The sequence below is a fragment of the Alosa alosa genome, chromosome 23 (assembly GCF_017589495.1).
Source record: "Alosa alosa isolate M-15738 ecotype Scorff River chromosome 23, AALO_Geno_1.1, whole genome shotgun sequence".
Taxonomy (NCBI): Eukaryota; Metazoa; Chordata; class Actinopteri; order Clupeiformes; family Clupeidae; genus Alosa; species Alosa alosa.
The window spans coordinates 25,202,481-25,227,691 of record NC_063211.1 but is presented as its reverse complement, the minus strand read 5'-3'; the positions used below and the strand labels follow the sequence as shown (position 1 = coordinate 25,227,691).

Genomic DNA, 25,211 nt, shown 5'->3' with positions numbered 1-25,211 from the left:
TTGTATTACGCACATCATCTCGTTCTTCAAAGAGTTCATTTATCTCTCCAAGAGCACCACGGCCACTCTTCGTGACTTGAGGAGTTAAACATTTTCACATCAAAATCTCTTTCACCTCAACCAACCCCTGCAGCATAGCCTGCCTTCTCACTTAGCCGCTGTCCTTGCGCACTCCTACACACAAACATGGACACTCGCTTCCTTCATCCTTGGCTTTGTGCAAACAAACATAAACAGCCCACAGACTATTTTCATTAAATGCCCAGCCTGTCTTCCTCTGCTACCCTCTATAGCCATCCTCGGCCATCCTGTGCCAACTCAGAGTGGCATGAAAGCGTCATATACCTGCCCAAAGAAATACAGCTACCCACAGAAAATCTTATCTCTTTAAGACTCACATTCAAGCATTCCTGTAAAGTCTACATAGCAACATTGTGTCTGGGGGAGCTAGATGCTCTGTAGTTCCACTGAGGGCTTTTTACAGATTTTTTTTTCTTTTTCCAGTCTATTGTTTCAATTGTGGTATGAGAAAATCACAGCCTGCTATTGTCGCTCTAATCTGACGGCGAGACTGCGGACATGCGCAGCGCTGGAATGTCCAAACCACCATCAGTAGCATGACTCCCCGCTGGACAATGCTATTGTTATGCATTTCGCTGCGGAGTGCATGAGACAGAAACTGAATATCTCAGTGTGTGTAAGCTCATAGGTATAGATATTTTGTCTGAACAAATGACTGCCATGATCGCACAACTGTGTCTAACTGCAATAGCTCAAAGGTAAACTGAAAACTCAAAACCTGTCCCTTGTTGGCAAATGCACCATTCCAATATTCCTACTTTGAGGCAAGCTGGAGTATCTACAGATTTAACAAATGCACCCTCCTGACTATAAAGCATGTACAATCTTATTGTGTAGTGAAGTGTGTGCACTTAAATTTGACCATAATGCCCACATGACTGCAGTCTGCAGAGCTTAGTGACCCAGAACTGATCACAATACTCTGGTATGTGTATCTGTCTGTATGACACCTTTGAGGAGACATATGCAGCATTCATACAGACAGAGCCAGAGTAAGAATCAAAGAGATGAGTTTGGTCACTGCAGCGCTGATTTGACCTGTCCGTATCTCCGGACGAGAGCATCCGCGCCATGGCGTGATAAGGCTGAGCTGCTGCACAAGGTGATTGGGCTGTGGTCCTGGTGCTACTCAAATAACACAACACCTCTTCAGCAAACATCTGGCAGACTCCATCAGGTCTGACTCTGGCTGTTCTTTCACACCGAGAAGTTCGGATGGCTTTTGATTTGATTTGATTTGATTTGTTTGTCGTTGTTGCCTACTTCCTGAGTATTCAGCTGTGCTGAGCGATATACAGCCCCTGTGTTGGCCAGCGAGGGCTGCGTGCGGTCAGGCCCTCCTACGACACACGTGGAGAGTTGAGTCCAGGTCCCCACGGTGACGGCCCAGCACATTTTCCGTTTTCCGCTGCTGCACCAGAGCATCCCACAACAATCTTTTTTCCCCTGTCATCTGCTTTCTGTTTTAGTCGAGGGGAGTTGGTTTGGGGAGCGAGGTGGCTGTTGCTATGTGAGCTTGGCTGAGGTGTGGTGCGGTACCCACTCAGGTGAGCTTGGCTGAGGTGCGGTGTGGTGTGGTACTCACTCAGGTGAGCTTGGCTGAGGTGCGGTGTGGTGCGGTACTCACTCAGGTGAGCTTGGCTGAGGTGCGGTGTGGTACTCACTCAGGTGAGCTTGGCTGAGGTGCTGCGGTGTGGTACTCCACCAGGGTGAGCTTGGCTGAGGTGCGGTGTGGTACTCACTCAGGTGAGCTTGGCTGAGGTGCAGTGTGGCTACCACCAGGTGAGCTTGGTGAGGTGCGGTGTGGTGCGGTACTCACTCAGGTGAGCTTGGCTGAGGTGCGGTGTGGTACTCACTCAGGTGAGCTTGGCTGAGGTGCGGTGTGGTACTCACTCAGGTGAGCTTGGCTGAGGTGCGGTGTGGTACTCACTCAGGTGAGCTTGGCTGTGGTGCGGTGCGGTGTGGTACTCACTCAGGTGAGCTTGGCTGTGGTGCGGTGTGATGTGGTACTCAGGTGAGCTTGGCTGTGGTGGGTGTGGTGCAGTACTCACTCAGGTGGGCATGGCTCTGTGTTGCAGGGCCTCTGCTTCTCTGGCGGTTTGCTGTCCAGGTCGCAGTAGCTGTTCTGGACCACAGAGCCATCATCGAGCCGCTTACAGACCACCTCCTGCTTCTGAACGCCTGGTCACACACATGCATATACATGTATGCACACACACACACACACACACACACACACACACACACACACACACACACACACACACACACACACACACACACAGATTAGCAAATGCATCAAAGTGCATACCATAAAAGCCCCTGGAGAAAATGAACCACTCTCTTTAGTCACGTCCCTCCCTAGATGTAAAGAATCTATATGCTACATAGCACAATCAGATAGAGAAATCAAAGTGAAATCAGAGAGGTCTATACTTTTGCATAGGGGAAGCAAAAGCATTTACTGCCTCATATAGTACATTCAAAAGCCGATATGCTCTGGCAGATGTAACCCACGCTGTGTGGAGCCAAGGGTGCCAGACTAGGGTTATGAAACTGCCCACATTTCCAAAACATTTGTTTTCTGCTGCGTTTGGAATGAAGAAAACACCTATTCAAGCATGGAGCCTGTGGTGGGCTCCAGCAGTGGTCTGTTACTCTAAGAACACCTCGGAGAGGAACGGGGGAATGGGGAGGGGTGGTGGTGTGGGGGCATTGGCCGTTTAACACATAGTGTGTTGAATTGCCCTGTGGGATAAATAAAGTTATAATGAACTGAACTGAGCAAACATCAGGAGTTTTTTTTTTTTTTTGCGTTTTACTCTTACTCTGACACATTTAATCTGGATGAAGGCGATATTATGGTCTCCTCTGTGGAATATTTTGGTGGGTAAAGGACTCATTTTGACAGACTGCCGTGGCGGATGACTTTTACAGAAAACAAGGCCTTTTCTTTGGCTCTTGTTTGAGAATGTGAGGTACTACAGAGACACAACACTGCTCAATATAGACCCTGCATGCAGACAGTAGGTCTCTGTTTCTCATGAGCAACACACTGTGTAAGAACTGTTCCTTCTCACTTTTTGAGGGATACACATTGGCTAGGTGTCAAAATAAGAGTGCACACCTTAAAGAGACAGTTCACCTAAAAATGAAAATCCTGCCCTTGTCATCCTGCTATTGAACCCATATTATTGTTATTATTATTTTTACAGAAGGGAGAAGGGGCAGGACAAGCAGAAAACTCATGGCAGTGGACAGTGGCCAAAAAAACAGCCAAACAGCCAAAAAAAGAACAAAACCTGACCTGACCAACCTGACCACAGAGGATTTTGCACACCGTTAGAAGCCACCCAATGACTTTGAGTGTGTGGCAAACTGCAAACATAGCTGAAATGTTCTCTTGTGTTTGTCCTCTCCGATGTCTGATTTCACGCTAGGCTAACGTCACTGCACTGTGTGCATCCCTGGCTCAGCGCGCGCCAGCTGTCTCCACAGCATCGCGCTCTCCCCTCTCTCTCTCCCTCTCTCTCTCCCTCTCTCTCTCTCTCTCCTTCTCTCTCTCTCTCCGCCTCTCAGAGCCGGCCGGCTGAGCGCCGTTCTCCCCTCTCTTCTCCAAACAGTCTCTCCAACGATGACCTCAGCAGTCGCACACGTCGTTAAGCCCTATCTGTGTCAGGTATCTTCACCACCTCATTTACACTGGCTGGACAAGCTCCAGCGCTCACAATGCTGCGTAAAAAGGTAAGAGTAACGTGTGTGTGTGGTGTGTGTGTGTGTGTGTGTGTGTGTGTGTGTGTGTGTGTGTCTGGGTATGTGTGCGGGGATTCCACTGTGTCGCTTGGCAGAGGTCTTCCGCCCTGAACCTCTGGCTCGTTCTGGCCAGTGCCTGGCCAGCAGAATGGCCTGCGATGTTTTACAAATGACATAAGTGTTGCTCTTGGGGTAGGGGGGTTGGGAGGAGGGCTGCTTGTTTCGCGCCGTTGCCCAGACACTCTTTGCTCGGACAAATCAAACAACAAATTGGTTGATCCGATGCGGCACAGCGCGGCACTCCGCTAGCCAGAGCCCTCCTGGCCAGCCGGGGTCTATTTGCATTTCCACAGAAAATATTTCAGTGGGATCCTAATGGTGACGCTTGACAAGCTGGTGGTTTTCAGCGAGGGAAATATTTATTGTTACGCCGAAAATGCTATTTGGTTTTTGGGGGTGAGTTTAAATGACTAGGCCATTTTTGAGGTGACAACCTCCATGCGCTTGTGCACACCACATTGGAACGCTAGACTGGGGGGGTGGTAAGTGTGTGTGTGTGTGTGTGTGTGTGTGTGTGTGTGTGTGTGTGTGTGTGTGTGTGTGAGTGAGTGTGTGTGTGGTGTGTGTGTGTGTGTGTGTGTGTGTGTGTGTGTGTGTGCGTGTGCGTGAGTGATTCTGGAAGGACAGATGCTGGCCAAGCCATCGCATGAGGAATGTTTGAAAAGGCCCCAGCGACAGACACACTGCCAAGATGAAAAGTGACCATTCATCCACTCTTCCACTTTTTTGCCATCTAAGCAGATTTCTGCTGCAAAACACTGTCACTAATTCCAGTGTATTACACTTTATCTGTCCAAAATGTACAGTACAGCACAATAGTGCAAGTGGATAACACATTAAATGGTTTATGGGCAATTGCTTTGGGTGGTCCATACCATACTCCGGCAGCTGTGTAACACCAAATGTATTTAAAACGGATTTAGCTCATTCACTCAAAACCTCAGATGCTTCCTGCATACTATAACATCTGCCTCATAATGTTGTTATAATGTGTAAGTTGATAAGGCGACGTGTATTGAGTGTATTGTTGAGTGAAAGACCACAGGAGAGTTGATGGTGGCGGACTCACCTCCGGCACAGGTGGCCGAGCAATCTGACCACGGCAGGAGGTGCCAGGAGAAGCCCACCTCGTTGTCTCCGCTGCCCGTGCGCTGGATGGGCACGTTGAAGCGGTAGTGGATGCCCAGGTTCTGCTCCTGAAGAAGCACCTGGCAGAGGCAATCAGACAGGACACGACACGTCAGAGGAAAATGACGTGGAGGACAGGAAGTGAAATAGGGATCCCACAGCAGGGAGCCCAGACAAAGGGAGACAGGAAGTGAAATAGGGATCCCACAGCAGGGAGCCCAGACAAAGGGAGACAGGAAGTGAAATAGGGATCCCACAGCAGGGAGCCCAGACAAAGGGAGACAGGAAGGTGGGAAGACAACAAAGACGAGAAAGGCAGAAATACAAAGATGCAGGAATACAAAACACAGACAGAAAACGTCAACTCACTGAGAAGGAGCGAGAGGACAAGAGATATAGGGAGGCCATCATGGGGAAAAGGACATCAGATACTGAAGACATCAAGCCAACACTGTCTTGCAATGATTGCAAAAGAGACAGTGATACTCTACAGCCGCTGTATTACAACTGAGGCACCAGAGATGGCTGACGAGGCTTCTACAACAGATATTATTGAGACCGCCTTTACCATGACAACCAGCGTCTCTGTGGTGGCGCCGAGCGCCTCGAGAGACTCGGGCTCGTCCGCAGGCCTCTTGTAGTGGAAGGCCGTCCCGGCGATGTCAAACTTGCGAGGCCAATCGATGGTCCAGGCGCCGTTTATGTAGTAGTCGTCACCCTCTGACTTCAGAGCTGATGGAGGCAGAGGAACGCCATTAGACTATCAGTAATAACAGGCCATAGACTATCAGTGATAACAGGTCATTAGACTATCAGTGATAACAGGCCATAGACTATTATCAGTAATAACAGGCCATAGATTATCAGTAATAACAGGCCATAGATTATCAGTGATAACAGGCCATTAGACTATCAGGCCATTAGACTATCAGTAATAACAGGAAGTTAGGTTTGTATCAACCATTGAGGTCAAGAATAAGCACATTTTCTTCACATTGATATAAAACACGAAAAACAGCCTAGTAATGTTAGCTGATCTTGATACCCAATTGAATTTTATTGGTAAGATTACAGGCATCTTGCTTCACTCAAACCTGCATAAACAATGATAAGTGACCAACTCGTCTCAATGGCTGCCAAGACATGAGAAAACGATCCCCACAGACATGGTGTGATCTCGTCAATCCCTGTGGGTGTTAGTCTGTGCTTTGGAGGGCCTTAGTGAGGAGAGGAGGGGGAGCCAGCTCAGCACAGACAGACCCCCCCCCCCTTCATCATGAGACGGCCCATGTTTGGCTAGACAATGAAGGAATAAACTTCCTGGGGAAAAATTTCCTATTGTCTGAAATCTCACGTTTTGGGTCATATGCACACACTCGCGCGCGCACACGCACACACACACACGCACATGCACACGCACACGCACCAGACACACACACATACACACACACACACACACACACACACAGACACAGACACACACACACACACACACACACACACACACACACACACACACACAGACACTCAGACCGGAGGGACTTGGGAGATATGCGTTTAATAAGCACTAGTCATTTCTCAGACACTAACAACAAACTCGACTCTCCCTGGGAGACGGACACCGACCAGTCCGGTGTCCAACAGACCCGACGAGGAGCTGCCCGCAGATGGTCGCGATTAACTGAAATCTCAACAAGCTGTCAGCAGCTGAACTCATATTGATGCCTCGCGAGTAATTGGGGGGTGTGAGGGGGGGGAGGCCTTGTTTGATTGTTTCCATTAGTTGTTTTTCATTTTCACTGTTTGCAAATGTTTTCGTTCAATCTGTTTACCCCAGGAGAGGAAGAGGAGAGGAGGGGGAAAAGAAATGTAACGTCGCTTTTGTCAACACAAACCAGTGGGGTTTATATGAGAGGCAGCGGCTGTCAGAGTAATTCTGATTTACGCCTACGGGGGTGCCTAATGGGCAAGCTCTCCGCGAGACCAAACCACTTCACAATGTGTTTTATCTCTCCCACTGGCTTGACTCACTAGAAGGAATAACTAGGTGGTTTTTCAAGCCGGTCGGCTGGTTGGTGACGAATGTCCCGATTCAAATATCCAAATATCCCTGTATGTTAAGGGAAAGACTTACCAATGTAGTTTTTTGATATGGCCACCTCTCTGATTTCAATATGAACGGACCCCCTAGGTATCTGGACGACTTCCATGTAGCCTAGACGAATGAAAACAATGTGTTAGTGCAACTGCTATGCAATACTCATATCACACATAGCCACGCTCATGTTTTTGGACCAACAGAATAATAAATTCAAACATGATTCATAGTGGGCTGTAAAGATTACACATTTACCAGTCAGCTTTAATCACAGACAATAAAAAAGGCTGTGATTCTTGTCATATTTCTACGATAAGACCTTTCCACTTAATGCTTTGGAAGGTCGTCATCCTTTGTGTTGTGTCGAGTTTTATCACTAGTAACAGCTTAAACCTAAGAAAGGTAAATTTGTTTTGTCTTCCTAAAATATGTCAAACTGGAGTCACTGAGCAACAGGGACTCATAATACACGTGCTGTGAAACCAAAGGAAAGCCCTGTGTCTCCCCCCTCCCCTTTTCACAAGATTTACAGGCTATACCTTAAAAGGAGAAAAACTCGATCTCTCCCTCTCTATAGACACCTCTTGGACACAGATCCATTGCAGGCTCATTGCATGCTTTGTTTTTTCCCCCCTGATCAATTCCCTCACTGGATGATGCAATGAAAATTCATTAACTCATTAGGTTTCTGTTTATGTTTTGACAACTTGTTTCTCGACCCTAAATATAATCTTCACCGATGTGTGACAGAAATGAAACGAAGAAAAGGCTTTTTCCGTGAAAAACACAGCCCTTGGCAACGGAGCTGCTTTTGGCCGAGTGTCAAAGACACGTTGCCAAAAAATAAAAACGTTACTAGGTTTTCACCTTGCCCTCGCAGTGAGGATGTACCTCCTGAAAGGGGGACGGGAGGGGAAAAAAGCAAAGAAAAGAAAAAATGTGTCGCTTTTGGCAGGGTTGTGAATGCTGAGGAATAGCGTCTCCAGAGAGCATCACTTTTCCTTGTGGCTGGCTGCACACACACACACACACACACACACACACACACACACACACACACACACACACACACACACACAGTGCCAGTGGCCTATCAGCCCTCTGGAAAGACATTCTAATCAGGGAGCGGAGCAGACTGAGGCTGGCTAGGCACCCTATGAAGCAGAGCAGAGGGGAGACGGCCTGACCGGCTCCCTCCGCCTTGGAACAAGGTCCAGTCTGCTCCATAGGGTCCCTCCACGGAAAACAGTGAACACAGACAAAACAACACAACTGTCTGTCCACAACAGCATGGCAGCTTCAAAACAAACAGATGCTGCTTCTTCAAGCCAACGTTAGAGATAAGACTAAATATTTTTACTTGTTTATAGTTTTCTAAGCCTATGTTTTGGTCTGGTCTCAGGGTCTAGTGCAACACCAGGATCCCAACTGCTCATATTAATGCTGTTTTGCAGGATATTCTAAGTTTAGTGACAAAAGTAGGAAAGTTAACACGCCTCCTACCTACCTCACCATCTCCTAATAGAAGTCCTGTGGCTTAGTTTTGCAAGGAGAATGATGCCATAAGGCTCTTCTAAGTCTAAATCGTCTAGATTTACTACTTACTCACTCTGATTTAGCTGCCTCTAAACCACATCCTAAGAATAACCCCCCTCACCAAGATTCCAAGACAATGTGTGTATGTCTCTGCTGTTCACACTTGAGTACGCAGTTTTCATTGTGCTTCACACAAGACGGAATGTACTGCTAACAGAATTATGGGAAATACAATCAAACAAATTAGGGACTGTGAGGGGGCCGCTGTGGTGCAACAGGCTACAGCGTCCATACCATGTACGGGTCCAAGTGCCCACGGGGACCAGGTTCTAATCCAACCTGCGGTCATTTCCCAAACCCACCCCATCTCTCTCTCCCACTCACTTCCTGTCGCTCTTCGCTGTCCTATCAGAATAAGGGCAAAAAGCCCTATAAAAAAAAATAGGGACGGTGAAAACTAACTCAAAAGCCTGAGCACAAAGGATCCCATGCGGACCAGTCACTCACCACCTCGTGGGAGGGAGCTGTTGAACAGGCCTTCTGTCATCTCGCAGGTGCTGCCGTCGCCGCCACACACACGACACCTGTCCTCTTTGGCGTCGGAGCCCAGGATGTTGTCACAACCCACGTGCTGCACACACACACACACACACACAGACGGTGGTCAAAAGAGGACATTCACAGTGTTTTCTGCATTACTTCAGATAAATGCTTTCTTTAGGGTCTGATAATGGTCTGCAGCATTTCATTTTGCAAGTACGTGGTAGTGGTGAACCTGTGTAGAAATGTACTGTATGGTCTTGACTGACTAGAAATGTCTTCCTTGGACTCCTTTCACTGCAATGAATTTACATCTTAGCATACCAAAGCATTTTAGACCATTCTATTCTTCTATTCCATTCTACGCTATGCTTTATGGGAACAGTCTGGTGAAAGCCCCTTTCCGACCTCAGCGCCTGACCTCACAAATGCTCTTTTGGATGAATGCGCAACAATTTCAAAAGACACATTCCAAAATCGTGTGGAACACCTTCCCAGAAGACTGGAAGCTGTTCCAGCTATCCCATGCCTACAGATTTAGAATTGGATGTCATAAAAGTTCCTGTAGGCGTAATGGCAAGGTGTCCATATCCTTTTGTCCATATAGTGTACCTTCAGCTGTCAGCTTAATTCACTTCCCTAACTAAACTAACTCGCTCACACATTAGCTATGGACACATGGTACTTACATCAGATAGTTGTTCTCAGTTTGTCTGTGTAAACTATATCTGTCCCTAACAAATAAACTGTAAATACATGCATACTTCTCTTTATACTGGCAAACTTTCATAGTCCCACATAAACATATATTTTGACCAGTGACCACTTCTAACCAGGCTACAGACACACAGTGACCTTAGGGCTTTGAGTCAATAAGGCCTTCTCGGTGATGCATTCAACTGCAAGTTTTTTTGGGTACAATACAAAACAAATCCATTCAGTCATACAGGAGGGCTTTTGGAAACTTGTGCATTTCCTCATCCTTGTTTGTGTAAAAAGTCCAATTAAGTGGAAATAACCTCCAGTGAAAAACTTTTGATTCCTGAAACACACTGCATATGTGTTTTTTTATTGTATGGTTTTATGTGTCCCACTTCATTTTAAATCTTTTTAAATCCAGTGGTGTTTTATTCTTTTATAGTTGTATTTTTCTGACTCAGTTGTAGGAGGAGTGACTGGTGTGTGTCTGGTACCTTGCACTCGCCGTTGATGCAGATGTCCAGGGTGTCCGCCTGGCAGCGTGTGCCGTCGATGACGGCTGGCGAGCGCTCCGTGTAGAAGTTGTACCCTTCGGCCAGGCAGTTCAGCGCACAGGGCTTTACCCCACCTACAGGGAGAGGGCAGCTTTAGTTCATGCACGAGACACTTGACTTATTTGCCCGTCATTCAAATCTGGGCCCCATGTTAAATGAGGCCTGGGAACTCTCCCACCCTCCCCGCAGTAGGTTAAGTAACCATGATTTTCACACCACTTGAGGCTAGGTTAAGCGACCCCAAAAGCCAGCCTCCCAGAAACGTTCAGCCATGTCCCACAGATGACTGCCGACCCAGTAAACACGCCACGCTCGGAATGCCCTTCTCTCTCAGGGCATCAAAGAGAGCGCTCACTCTGTTGATGTTGGCAGAGTACACACACACAAGCCCCGCGTATGTATACGGTCACTTGGTGTGGTGTGTTTAGCCCCGCATATGTATACGGTCACTTGGTGTGCTGTGTTTTTCTCCCCTGCTGTGGGGCTGTGTGAGCAGAGAGAGGGTTCTCCGCGAGCAGCTCACCTCCAGTGTATGGCTTCCAGTTGTAGTACTTCCCACGGAAGGGCAAGCTGTCAAAGTCGGCACACTGCTTCTCACGGAAGTCTCTAGACCCTGCAGGACAGGCCTGTAACGACATGGCAAGTTGGTCAGAAACAACAATGTGAATCCAAACAGTCAGAAAGCAGCCACACAGAGAGTCAATCTAAAACCTGAAGTCTATAAACACTGATGTAATCTGTTGTTGGATAGATAGTCAAACAAGATATGTGAAAACATCACTATTTAACAATAATCTAAATAACACTAATTATTGCTATTTATATAACACTTGCTATTTACTTCACAAATGAGTATTTCATTAACTGTTGCTGAACAATGCCCACTCTGCTCAGGGGTTTGGTCATCCGTCTACCACAGTGATGACCGTGCATATTCCTTGGGTCAGCTCCTGAGTCAGCGCAGTCCGAAGCTGTGCTGTCACCGGGGAAATGCTGCGCTGATGCAACTATGTAGCGCTGGTCATGTGACATGATGGTGTGATGGGATGATGTGGGGACAATGGTGACGTACTTTATATGGTCAACTGCTGGTGGTGTGACAGTGATGGTGCAGCTATGACATGGGGATGTCATTATAGTGATGAGGAAGTAATATGATGATGATGATATAACTAAGGATAATCCACCTATGCAAGCAGTAAGGTACAGTAAATTAGGCCATAGTCTAGTCATACTCATCACTACCCAATACACTCATTGCTTGTCTCCATGGATGACATAGATGACAAAAAATTATTGAAATTACTGAAATTCAACAGTAAGAAAACTGAGCTGTTACTTATTGGCATCACATCTATGCCGGCAAAAATAGTATCTACTCAATCTCCATGAGTCCATCATACCTGTCTCCAAACAGGTGAAGAGCCTTGGCGTTATCCTGGACAGTACCCTTTCATTTTCCAGCCACATCAATAATGTCTGTCGGACTGCACTTTCTCACCTCAGGAACATCTCCAGACTGCTCCCTGCACTCACGCAACATTCCGCTGAAGTGCTTGTCAACACCCTTGTAGCATCTCAAATCGACTACTGCAATGCAATCCTGACAGGCATCCGAAACAAACTCATCCATCGCCTCCAACTCATTCAGAGCAGATCATCACCCGCACCTCTCCTGACAGAGCTACACTGGCTCCCTGTCTCTCAACGAATCAACTTTAAAATCCTGTTAATGACATTCAAAGCCCTCCATAACCTTTGCCCTCCATATGTCATAATATACACCCTCCCGTTCACTACGTTCATCTATAGCTGGATTATTGTCAGTACCAAACATCAGGCTCACCACAATGGGAGCAAAGGCCTTTTCCTATCCTGCACCCAAACTGTGGAACTCACTCCTCTCACACATCAGTGCTCTCGACTCCATCTTACAACACAAAACGGCTCTGAAAACCCACATCTGTGTAACAAATAAAACAAATTAAAAACAAATCATTATTATTATTATTATTATTATTATAGTGATTGATGAACCAATCATCAATCAACAAATGGTCAGCAAATGGTACCAGACTGACATTGGCTTATCCGATAGTGTAAGTGAGCTCTGCTGTAGTGATGCGAGCGGCCTGAAATGCCCTGTGTACAGTAAGGCCCAGTGGGATCTGTGTGGGGTAGAGAATGGCTATCACTGTCACTAACACCAGAGCAAATATCTGCCACAAGAACCGCAGCCCCATGGGGTCCACCTCCATGACTCAGCTCAATAAGGAAGCGCTAGAGATTTGATCTGGACGCCCCTGACCACCACAGCGTGTCCAGCTCACCCCCCTCTGGTCCCTGGGCTCTGAGCTGGGGTACAGTATGAAGACAGACCCTGGTCAGATGAGTGCTGGTGGCAGGCCAGTGGTCTGTATCTGCCCTGCTCTGCGTGTTGGGGTTAACCGCGCTCCGAGCCCTGGCCACGGCTGGCGGGTTTGCATTGGACATCTGGTCTCTGGGATGGCCGGGGCAGCAATTTGGGGATGTTTGTTTCCCAAAGCAAAAAAAAAAAAAAAAAAGAAAGAAAATGTCCAGTGCTCTCTTGGACCTCGCTGTTATTTTTAACTGCTGTGGTGATCTGGCCACAAGCCCCCCGCCAGGCTCAATTTTCATGTCAAGAAAAATCAGGACACCTTGAAATGGTCGGTGGGGAGACTTACAAATGTCCAGCTTCACACAAATATTTGTGCACAGCAATTGTTTTTGACAGCAGTTGTTTGAAAGAAATTGGACCGCTGTGATTTCTTTATTGGACTTTATTTTCTTTAAAAAGAAAAATGCACCAAGGCTAAAATGACTGCAACAAAGCAATTTCTATCTACTAATCTATTCTATTCTCTCTATCCTAACTGCTGATTTACAGGATCTTTCTTGACAGTGGTGGCTTATTCATAATACATAAAATGTGTGTGTGTGTGTGTGTGTGTGTGTGTGTGTGTACGAGTGCTTGCACTCACGTCAGTGTTACAGGATCTGTAGCGTTTCCTCTCCCCCAGACAGTACTTCCCTCCTCCTGAGGGCCTGAGAGAAAAAGAGAGAGAAAGAGAGAGAGAGAGAGAGAGAGAGAGAGAGAAAAGAGTGCAGATGGATGAGATGAGCCACAAGTCACTCCCCACTGAAGAGATCCCCAATCACACCTCCACACTGAGAGATGAGCACCTGGAGGGACAACAGAGTGCTACAATAGCAGTGCTAACCAGCTAAAGCAGGCTAACGTGCTGCGCTCATGGGAAAGACATAAGACACATGCGTCAGCTCAGTCGGCTTATTTTTTATTTAACCAATCAACAGTTGATGAAACGTCAGGTTTAAACAATTATCATTTGTGGCAGGTCAGGGGACATCTGATGTGATCATCTCCTCCGGTAATATCTGTTGTAGGCTACAGAACAGTATGAGTTATTAGCCTCTATATTCAATTGCTAACAAGACTGCAGGCTATCATAGGCTCACTAATGCTTTATGCAAATGAATGCTCTAGATTGGTAAATGCTAGATGATGCTAGGGAATGAATGTGGACCTGATGCCTGGTGTGTCATGCTGTGTGCGTGTGTGCACGTGCGTGTGTGTGTGCGTGCGCCCGCGCACGTGTGTGAACAGACACTCGTGTAACACACACAGGTGGTCTGCATTATGGCGGCCACCTCGAGCTCCCTGTCTGTGGGGGCGAGAGCGAGGACAGACGTTTCCGCCGCCGCCAGGAGTGAAACCCAACCAACCCCCCCACACCCCCCCACACACACACACACACACACATGCACACACACACACACAAATGTAGACAAATACACACCAACCTCAACACACACACACACAAATAGAGACACATATACACTATCTCCGACACACACACACACACACACACACACACACACACACACACACGAATGCACATGTGCACACACCCACACACACACACACACACACACACACACACACACACACACACACACACAACCCTGACACACACTCACACACTGAACTCCCAGGGCCGGTGCAGTTGAGGAAAGTGCTGCGCCTGCCACACCGCAGGTTCCCACTGAGGCACGGTGAGTGACGGTTCTCCAGTTACCGTACCAAACACATGCGCACATGAACCCACACACCAGACTGTCTGACTGGGCCTGCGTCCTCCAGAACAGGTGATGAATGAATCTGGGCTGTTTGACCCCATTCCGACTGACCGTCATAACATCATGACCATAACATCAACCACAACAGTGTCATATATCATCGTAGGTATGACGAATTCAATATGGTCTATGGACTACTAGTGCAAGTAGCGTAGGGTAGGTAAGGAAATAGGTTGAGGTTGTGTAACTACGCAAGTGCCGTGGGTTCGAGGCACTTAAAATATAGAATATTCTAGGTCACTTTGGATCAGAGTTGTAAAAGTCAGGCTTCAGAAAGTAAAAGCCCAACCATGTATTGGTTCTACCTGTGGACTTCAGGTGATATTCACTAATTAGCGGATCTACCTGCCTGAGGAGTTGTACTAGTCGAGTTTAGCAGAAGGCTCTTTAGTGTGCGCATATATCTCTGGTGAAAAGTCAGCGTTTATTGTTTTAATGTACCTGTTTACATGGACCCGGTTCGGTGTGGTTCATTGTGTACGTATTCAGAGTTAAATAAAGAGTTGCCCTGATGGGCATAAACAAGATATTTAGTGTCAGAGTGAACATGAAAAGAGCGGAATATAACAGAAGATGCCGTTACAACACAACTGACACTCCACTGGAAATATATGAGCTGACTAAGGAGCCTTCCGTGCAAAATACAAATTAGAATCAGCTAATTCAATCAATGGTTGGAAGAAATATGTGATAGGACCTTTACTTTCTGAAGTCAGACTTTTACACCTCTACTTTGGATAAAACGACTGCCAAATAAATTATGCAAATCTATGTCCAGTGGTTTTTGTAGTTTTGTTTGAAGAGGCCAGAAGACTTCTGACATCCTGTATATGCCTGTCAGTATCATGAGGAAGCCTGCATGGTTGCCATGGAGAGGGGTCTACATGTGTGGCTCCTCGGAGACGGGAGGGCCCCCCCGCACCCCACCCCCTCCCCGCCCTTGCATGTCACGTTGCCGTGGAGATGGGCCGGCGTGCACGCTCAGCTTGCCATGGCTTACTTTGCCTACTTACGGTGGGCTGTCACAGAGTCGCATGGAGGAGGAGACGCCCCCTCCGCACGTCCGACTGCACTCCCCCCACATGGACCAGGGGCCCCAGCCTCCGTCCACACTCTGGGGCCACGTCCCGAATGCCACGCAGTCGCCCTGGTAGCACCACTGCAAGAGGAGAGGGAGCGAGAGACACACACGCAGAGATGAGACAGGGAGAGGGAGAGAGAAAAGAGATACAGAGATAAACAGTGCGACCAAAAGAGGGAGAAAAAGATGGAGGGAGAAGGTTGAAAGAGAGAAAGAGAGAGAGAGAGAGATAGAAAACAGTCTTGAGTGACAGAATGATGAACAGACACTATACTCTGTGCTTTTAATAATTTGCTGAGCAAAAGTAATTGGATCGACGTCACAGTCCTCATGTCAGTTCCTTAAAAGTAAATGAGGTACATTGGGTTAGGCTGAGGAGACATCTCACGTGGTAATCTCATTACGTCTGCACAAGGACAGGGGAGAGGAAAAGTTGGACGCTGGACAATGTGTGTCCTCACACCACAACTGTGTCAGTAGGTTAAACCACAGCGTGCTCGCAAACACACACACACACACACACACACACACACACACACACACACACACACACACACACACGAGGTGCTGGCCAGGAAATGACTGCCTCACCACTGTCTACCATCCGAAAGGAGGCTAATATGATAAGACACTACATAAACAAGATTAATAGTGTCTAGCTAGCAACAGGTCTGCCCAAAATAGCCCCCTTAAGATTGTCTTATCGGCCGCAAGGAGACAAAGGCAAGCACTGAGGCTTCCTTTGGTGGAGAGACCAAGAGAGAGTGTTTTCAAAACACACAGGTCTCACAGGGGAACTAGTACATCCTGGAACTTCCCTGAGATTTCCCATTTGATGCAGCCTCTGATGCAGGGCCTGAACACATTACATCAAACAGTTACAACCACTCTTATTGGTCTATTGTATAGTATAGCTTGACTGTGGGTTCACAATGATCTTCATGGACTGATGAATTATATGGCCTCCTCTCCCTCTCCCTCTCTCTCCCTCTCTCTCATTGCCTCTGGTCCACTTTCACTCTATTTCATCCTCATCCCTCCATCCACTACTGCATCTTTCTCTTCCTTTAACCTGCCTATCCCACCCAGTGGTCCCTCCCTCTCTCTGTTACCCTCTCCATCACCCTCTCCCTCCCTCCCTCCACACCAGCTCCAGCCCTGCTCTGTTGTTGGCAGGGGCTTGGCCCTATGACACACAGTCTAAGAAATGGCTGACACTCGTATTCCTTTGAAGCGGTGGCGGCCCGGGGCCGAGCGAAGAGGGCCACTTGCTGGCGTCCACACACGGGGGCCCGGCGCTGGACGCCAGGTTGAATGGGCGCGCCGGGCCGACGCTAATGCAGCCGGACAGCTGGTGACGCGCTCCCATTGGGGCTCCTGAGCCGCCGCTGCCCCGCGCACAATGGGGGCTGTGATCTCTGTTAAAACTGTCTCTCCCCGACCTGGCCCGCCACAGACGTGAACTGATGACCCCACAGCTCCCCCAGCACCCTCACCCCCCCCCCTCCATGTGTGCATGAGTGGGCGTTGGGAATGGCCATCTTATTCTCATCTCTCCCGGGCACAATGGAAGCAGAGCAGGTCTGAATAGGAGTAAGAGAGAAAGAGAGAATGAGAGAGCAAGAGAGAGAGAGACAGAGGGAGAGAGAGAGAAAGAGAGGGTGCAAGAGAGAGAGAGACAGAGGGAGAGAGAGAGAAAGAGAGGGTGCAAGAGAGAAACAGAGGGACAGAGAGAGAGAGAGAGAGAGAGAGCGCGCAGCTGTGCTGGAGAGTTGTCCCTGTGTTAGCCTGTACTGAGGCCTGTGTATGGGTGGTAATATGGCTTCAACAAGTCCACAGCACCTGTGTCTACGGCTCTTTTGGAGACCTTCAGCTATCTGGCCTTACTTTCAGACAGCAATCACAAAAATAAATACTCTCAAGAGAAAAAAATGGTCTAATGGACTACCCGGGGGTCTGCAATCAGAGACTGCAATTCCAATACAGTCTAGCTGTATAAACCAATCAGGGCACGCTGAAGGGTGAGGCTGGACTGGCTGGGGGAAGCTAAGGCTCGAGTTCAGGTTAATGTTGATGTTAGCATCAGCTTCTTCTGGTAGAGCGCTTAGCTGTTTGCGGATTAGCTCACCCCAAATGTGCTCTTTGAAGTGTGTGTATGTTCAGAACTTCTGAAAATAAACGGAAGAGATGCTGTAACTGGCTGGAATACTTGACTATGTGTGGATAGTTACTTACTCATTAATGCCGCCCTCAAATTATAGTGCCCCATCTTTCCATCCAGCCTGTCCACTAATTTCAGGTAGACATGAGACTGAGCCAACAGACAGACCAAAGCATACAAAACCTTTCCACAGACGGATCGTCTATCCATCATGAATGTGGTGTTAAATATAGTGGAGGTAATCTTATTTCAAGAGATATCAGTAGAGAAATGACTGGGCTACTCCCTTTGGGCAGTGAATGGGCACAGCACAGCGCCCCTGACTCACCCCCTTCTCGATGCTGCCCGTCTGGCATAAGGTGCCTTCGGCGGCTGGAATGCTATTGGTCACACAGCGGTTACTCCTGCTTAGACACCACAGCTCTCTACACACTTCCTAGGAAAGAAGGCAAAAGGTAGTTGGTCAGAATATAATATACACTCACGTCATGTAATATACACCCTGACTGAGAATTACGACGGCATTTCCTCATGTATAAATAAAGTCAAACGTTACTGTGTTTAAAACATAATAATGTCTGTCTCCATTTCAGTTCTGCAAGCCAGTTGTCTGTAGACTGTAGTCAGTGTGAAGGGGAAAAAATAATCACACACACACACACACACACACACACACACACACACACACAGACACACACAGACACACACACATACATACACACACACACACACACACACACACACACACACACATGCTCGAGACAGAGAACAACAGCAGACAAAACAAAAAAGTCTTTGGAACTTGTAAACAAGTTACCTCAGCCTCACTCTCTCTCTCTCTCTCTCTCTGGCACAGTACTGACCACAACACTAAGCTGTATGGACTGAGGTGGACAGGGTGCTGGTGGGGATGTCTGCCAGCTTCGTAAGCAGACAAGCATTAGAAAAAGTAATTTTCTGTGTGTGTGTGTGTGTGTGAGTGTGCCTGTGTGTGTATGTTTATGTGTGTGTGACAAGTTCAGCTCTGGACAACATTTGCATTAGATTTCCTACTAAAGTGAACTAGATCCGTTTAACAAGGCAGCACTTCAAAGGGCCCACAAGACAACCGTGTAGCGCGGAGCACATCCACAACAAAAAAAAGAGAGGGGGTGAGAGAAAGAGAGAGAGAGAGAGAGAGAGAGAGAGAGAGAGAGAGAGAGAGAGAGACGACGGCCAGCTCGGGCTCTGACCCCCAGGTCCCCAGCAATCTGGGCAGAGCAGCTGTTTCCAATAAGAGCTGGACTGGGCCCATTCACAATATCAATCCATCGGAGGCCAGAAAACCCAGAGCAGGAACGTGACTGCCTTTGGCGCTGACGGATTGAAGTGAAAGTGAAAAGACAGCGGGTCGCAATGGCAGGGATCACGCTGAGGATCCTGGGAGTCCAATCACAAGTGGGCTTGATGGGCACTGGGTCCGTGCGGGCTGGTGGGCTTTGTTTCCTGCTTTCAGTACATGGAATGGTCTGCATGGAATAGTCTGCATGCATCTAATCAATCAAATGCATTCAGTATGCACAATCATGTTCATAACTGGCTATCCAAACGATGACAATCCAATATTGTGTTAAGTGCGTAGGTTTTTACGGTTGCTGGAACACATCTGTGCATTTGAAGAGTATCAGATCATCAGGGTCCCTAAAACACAGAGTTTTGACTCTCTCTCGTCAGCATCGCTGTGTCTGTGAATGATTTCAGTCCTTATTACCAGATCGCCGCAATAGGAGCCAGCACTCTGTGGCGACCTGGAGAGCCTCAAAGCTGCAGCTCGGCCCCTGCTACCGAAACCCACCGGGGCCGGCGCCGTCGCGTGGATTTCCTGAATTTAATCATTAACGAGTATTTTTGGTTTGGAATGGCATGCGCCCTGGTAGCAACAAGTGCCCCCGCAGGAGCGCTCTTCCAGGTTTTCGGGGGCCGAGGGGGCCCCGCGCCAAAACCCCAAAAACGAGCGCCGCGGTGGAGGGCGTGTGGAGCGCGCTCATCTCTTTACCAGATGGGCCGTGAGCGCAAAGGAGAGAGAGAGAGAGAGAGAGAGAGAGAGAGAGAAAGGGGAAGAGAGGGAGAAAAAAAAGAAGAGAGGAAAAAAAAGGGAGATTATCCACCAGCACGACCTCGACATGCTGCGTTAAAAAGCCTTCCAGGGGCCGTGCTGCTTTTTAAAGCATCTCTTCATGCTCATCTATACCGCAGGCCCTGCTTGCAGGCGTAGGATTACAGGGTTACTGCTTTGGCTCCTGACGCGCCCCGTATCGCGCACTCGGCTCGTGGGGGTGGTGGTGGTGGTGGGGAGAACCGCACGGGCCTCTAATATCTGGTCATTCGGTTCAAGCACAAAGCCACATGTTTGTCCAACGCAAGGCAATCCCTCCTAGTGTCTTTTCATTCTCCCACCGTGGTTCATCTGCGCATTTTCTGCGGCTCCGTACCCTCGCCGGCGCACTTCATCTCCCCTCGCTTGTTCATCTAGCCAGCACGAGTCATTAGAATGTGAAATAGGGGGGAACCCATGCGGGGCAAACCACACACCACCCCACCCCAACATTTCCACCCGCGAGCGGCGGGATCATGGCGTGTGTGTGGGTAGTGCAAACATCCATAAACAACCCCCAGCAGGCTGTAACATCCACACATCATAGGTGCCAATAAAACAATCACCCCTATCATAATCAGATTTGGGGGGCTGTTTGATCTCAGAGAAAGGAATGTTGACTTGGAAGGCCTTGAGTTAATCTGAGAAGGCAGAGAGCATCATTGGTTGTGATTGTTATCGGTGGCCTGTTCCTGAGCACAGAGGCATCATGGGGGCTTTATGGACCTGCTGTGCTCTCCTTTGATCCCCTGCGCCTCGCCACTCCAACCCCCACTTACCTTCAGGCTAGTGCTGCCTTTTATCTAGCCCTGCAAATGGATGACACAGGAACTGCGTTTAGATGGGAACAAGCTTCTCTCTTTGACTTTTTTTCCCCTCTTTGATACGCGGCATGTGTGTTATAATTCCCCCCCCGCTTGATGGATACAGATTGTGTTGTTGGATCTTAGAACACAAACTAAACGAACATCTCAAAGTTGGAGAGTGAAGGAAGCCGAAGTCACAAGCACAAGCCGAGTTGGCTGCCTCACGCTGAGCCAGTGGGGCTGGAAGGTGCTGGAAGTTTCGATCTGTTTTGTCCATAAGTTCCATTATCATTACGCTATATTTGTGCCCTGTGCGTAAGTCTCCTTCTTTTTCTACCCTGCAAATGAATCACTGTTAACCCGAGACAAAACCGCCATCTCGGGGGCCTGCAGCCATAATCAGATGAGCACTGAACATTTGACTTTTAATTGGGCATATAAAAAGCCAGCAGACTGCCATAAAGCTGCCATGCTGAATCGAAGCCCAGCGGAGGAACGTGGAGAACACATCACATCGCGGCCTGCCCACCCGCCCCCTCGCTCCTCTCTCCCCGGGTCAGGAGGAGGTAACGGCCTGACCTGAGGCTCAGCGTTCGCCTCAGAGTTCACAGGCAACCCATTCACCTCCCCAAACACAAGAGCACTCCATTCACATTTCAATAGAGGGCAATGGATATAATCATCATCAGCATTGTCAGCTATTTATATTCACAAACACACATCTAACAAATCATTGAGGAATTTGTACTGTTGGCATTCCTATATATAGCCTTTGGGGGGATATTTCACCAAAACACTGACAGAGACAGACAGACTGACAGACACACAGACACACAGACAAAGACCTGTGTGCCTATAAAATGTGACTTGTTTGAGGTATGGGTGCAGCGCAGGCATCTTACCCCATACTTGCACTGCCTGGAGGTGGCGCCATACTGGAAGCGGCACTGCTCATCGGCGTCGTACACCTGGCCTGGGGTGACGCTGGGGTACAGAAAGTCTCTCTTCAGAGGCTCGTTGTCCAGACAAGTCCCCCGACCTGAGCTGTCACAAAAACAAAAGACGGACAATAAGAGTCTACAACACAATTACAGGATCAGGATCAGGGCAACAACAACACACCATGAAGAGGGACTCGGGCCCTTTCAGACACATACAACAGGATTAAGATGAAAACAATGGATGTATAGCGAACAGCAGAAGAGTCCTACAGTCCTAACGGAACTGGGAGAATACAATAAACGCAATGTAGGGATCAGAGCACACCAGAAAGCTCCTCACAGTCTGGGAACCCGTCAACAAACCAACTATTAACTCACAACTGAGCTAAACCTATAATAGAATTTGAGCCTTTAACTGACTACAGCAGGACCTTACAGGCTCCCATCAAAACAATAACGGCAACAATAAGACTGAGAGTCCTCAACAAACAAACAGCGGCAGACTATCATCAGCGTCTGGCCCAGTGGCAGTGGCCCACAGATAGGGTTGAAAGTAGAGAAACATGCTTTCTACACAAAAGAAGAAGAAAAAAAAAAAGAGAAATGGAGAGCCTTCAGTGGAAGTGAAGCCAGGCCACATTCACAGTCCATTGGCTTGAGTTATGGGGGAAACGATTGAGCATGAGCAGGAGGGAAAACACAACGCGGACAGACGGCAGAGAAAACAGACGTAGCCAGGACTGTCCCCAAATATCGAGCCGAGCCCACGGCTCTGGACTTATATGGTCCTTTTTTCAAAACCTGCTCCGACGCACGGACTCCCCGAGAGGGACCCAGTGACATTGCGAGAGGGTGGTGAGAAGGCGTTTGGGGGGGGAAGGGGGGGGGGGGTTAGGAGTCCTCTGTCCGGAACGCAAAAAGCTCTTGTTTAGTCTGTTTAGTCAGATAGAAATATGTATGTCCGTGAGAGCCGTCTGCTATGGCTGCTGCTGCTTCTAGGGACTCTCTGCACTGGTGGAGCACACTACTTCTGACAACTGATGAGCACACACACACACACAGAGAGAGAGAAACAAAGAGACAGAGAGAGACAAAGACAGAGAGAGAGAGAGAGAGAGAGAGAGAGAGAGAGAGAGAGGGAGACAGAGCTGGGCTTGTTGGGGCCTGTTTCATTCTGAGGTTTACTTTATCCTCTGTGTCGTTGCACTGTTGTTCCTCCTCTTCCCTTCCCTTCCCTTTTCCGTCCACCCGCCTGGACATGGATAGCTGAAACTGGACAGACCGGGCGAGGAAGTAAGGGGGTGTGTGTAGGAAACAGAAGGTTGCTGCCTTGTTGCCTCACTGCCACAATACACAGGTACGTATATCATCAGACATAACGTTCCATTGAAGATATCTTTCATCTTGCTTTCAAACTACCTTTTCAGATGGCATTTTACAGTAATGTCTGATGTCAGCCTGCAAGAACATTAGGCTAGCTAATGTGCTAAAATCTCCATGTGCATGTACATGTGCAAATCACATCAAACGTTACTGTTTGTTAAAAGAATGTTATCAGATAGTACAATGACTGTTTCTATGTAACTTTTGAAATATCTAAGCAGGAAAAGACCAAAGTAGACCCAGGTCCTCCATCTTTGTTTATTTTTCCCAGTTGTTTGAGGAAGCTGCTGGACAGATTTATGGGTAATAGGCAGCATCAAGGATAGATCTACATCCCCACTGCTTTCCAAACTAAATGGTCAGGTTGAGGGCATCTCAGGAGGCAGAAAAAAGAGTTTGATTAGTTTAGAATGACCCTTGATGCCTCACTGCCATATTAAACACCCTCGGGAGATTTTTTCTCTGATTTGAAAAGACCCATGGTGTTCCTTCCAGCAGTTCACTGGGGAGTCTGCAGGCATTGGCTGGGCCACAATTATGATTGGATACAGTTCAACAGGGAAGCTTTGGGACTGGCAGCCCACAAACAGAAACTTTGTGACTGGTTGTTCTACGTAAGGAAGCACAGGTATTGAGTTCTACTAGAAGTTTTGTTTTGTTTTGTCTCCTAACAGTAAACCGGTAACGGTAACGGTAAACCGACCATAGAGAGTCACGCCAAAGATTATACATAGGCAGAGACAGATAGTTTGTCGTAGTTCATGTCTTTGGGCGTGAAATGTCTGCCTGTCTGCATAAAGAGGTGTGTCGACGTGTTGATGAGCGTACGTAGCAAACAGCCAACAGCAGAAAAAATAACAGGCGCACACCCGATATAAGGTCGATTTTCTTCAGACAGGAATGTTCAAAAGTGCTAACAATTTACCTGAAATGGTCAGAAGGGTTTGAGGATCATCAAAACGTGCCCAAAATTCACATTCCTAACTCTATAGAACCAAGATCTTAGCATATGTGGTGAAATTCTGAGCTATGGCCATAGACTTGAATGGAGCAGTTGCTGCCTGTGGTCTGCATAAAGGGGGATTTTGACCCCCCCTCTTGTGCGATCCGGGTTCCCGGAAGTGGCTCCTGATGAAATATCTTGTTCCTATGTATACCTATGTATAATCTTTGGTCACACCAATTGATCACACCTCCTTCACCATTTTCACAAAATTATGATGTCGGTGACAGTATTTTGGATTTTAAAACAAGCATTAAAATAAAATGTGCCATTTTTAACACTTTTAATATGTCACTCTGACAGTAAATTAATTTGTTGGACAGTGTATTATATCAGATCAATACTCAAGATAAAAAATGTTTCTATTCAGCCCAAACAAGCTGCACCAAGAGTCAGAGTGTGAAGAGAGGCTTAAAACTAAATTAAATCTTAACGGAGGACAGCTGAATACTTGATAAAGGAAGCATTGCTGCCAGACCCTGACATTCCATTGTTCATACAGACATGTTGATTCTAATTCAGTGAGTCCATAATATCTATTCTTCCAAGTACATTCAAATGATGAACTGGAGTCCAAGTGCTTTACTGATGAAGCTGAGTTTATTTCTTGGACAAATAGAGTCCCACAAGGTAGGGAGAGCAGGAGGAGGAGAGAAATTGATCTTTCATGGCTGATCACACTCCAATTTATGGAGCAACACATCAAATAAGACCAGCTGACAGTGGACTTGCTGATGGGACCCCTCGGTCCAAAACTGCTCAAGACCAGAGAGGCTCTCTCTCTCTCTCTCTCTCTCTCTCTCTCTCTCTCTCTCTCTAAGAATTGAGGGAAGCGTTCGCTGAAATCAGGATCCTTGGCTTCCAACCAGAGTATTGGAGGTCTAATCTAATTGAAGACTAAACCAAATACATTGCAAAGGAAGGAATACTTGAGGTCTTGCCTGGGGTGGGTGGGGGTGAGAACGTTGAGGTGGTGGTGATGGTGGTGATGGTGGTGGTGGTGTGTGTGTCTGTGTGTGTGTGTGTGTGTGTGTGGGGGGGGCAATGGCATATTAAGTTTCGTCTGCAGAGATT

The 25,211-nt window shown here is 47.7% G+C and overlaps 1 protein-coding gene across 1 annotated transcript in view; it reads right to left on the bottom strand.

Moving 5' to 3' along the window:
• The window catches only part of adamts6 (ADAM metallopeptidase with thrombospondin type 1 motif, 6), a 54,377-nt gene that overhangs the window by 9,910 nt on the left and 19,256 nt on the right, over positions 1-25,211 (bottom strand). The window contains exons 12-22 of the mRNA XM_048235409.1: positions 21,713-21,854; positions 18,199-18,306; positions 15,642-15,787; positions 13,452-13,515; positions 10,973-11,075; positions 10,390-10,523; positions 9,164-9,287; positions 7,157-7,237; positions 5,591-5,754; positions 4,964-5,102; positions 2,133-2,262 (exon numbers count right to left, since the gene is read on the bottom strand). Of these exons, the coding sequence (XP_048091366.1) occupies positions 2,133-2,262; positions 4,964-5,102; positions 5,591-5,754; positions 7,157-7,237; positions 9,164-9,287; positions 10,390-10,523; positions 10,973-11,075; positions 13,452-13,515; positions 15,642-15,787; positions 18,199-18,306; positions 21,713-21,854 (1,335 nt within the window). The remainder of the gene's footprint in view (positions 1-2,132; positions 2,263-4,963; positions 5,103-5,590; positions 5,755-7,156; positions 7,238-9,163; positions 9,288-10,389; positions 10,524-10,972; positions 11,076-13,451; positions 13,516-15,641; positions 15,788-18,198; positions 18,307-21,712; positions 21,855-25,211) is intronic.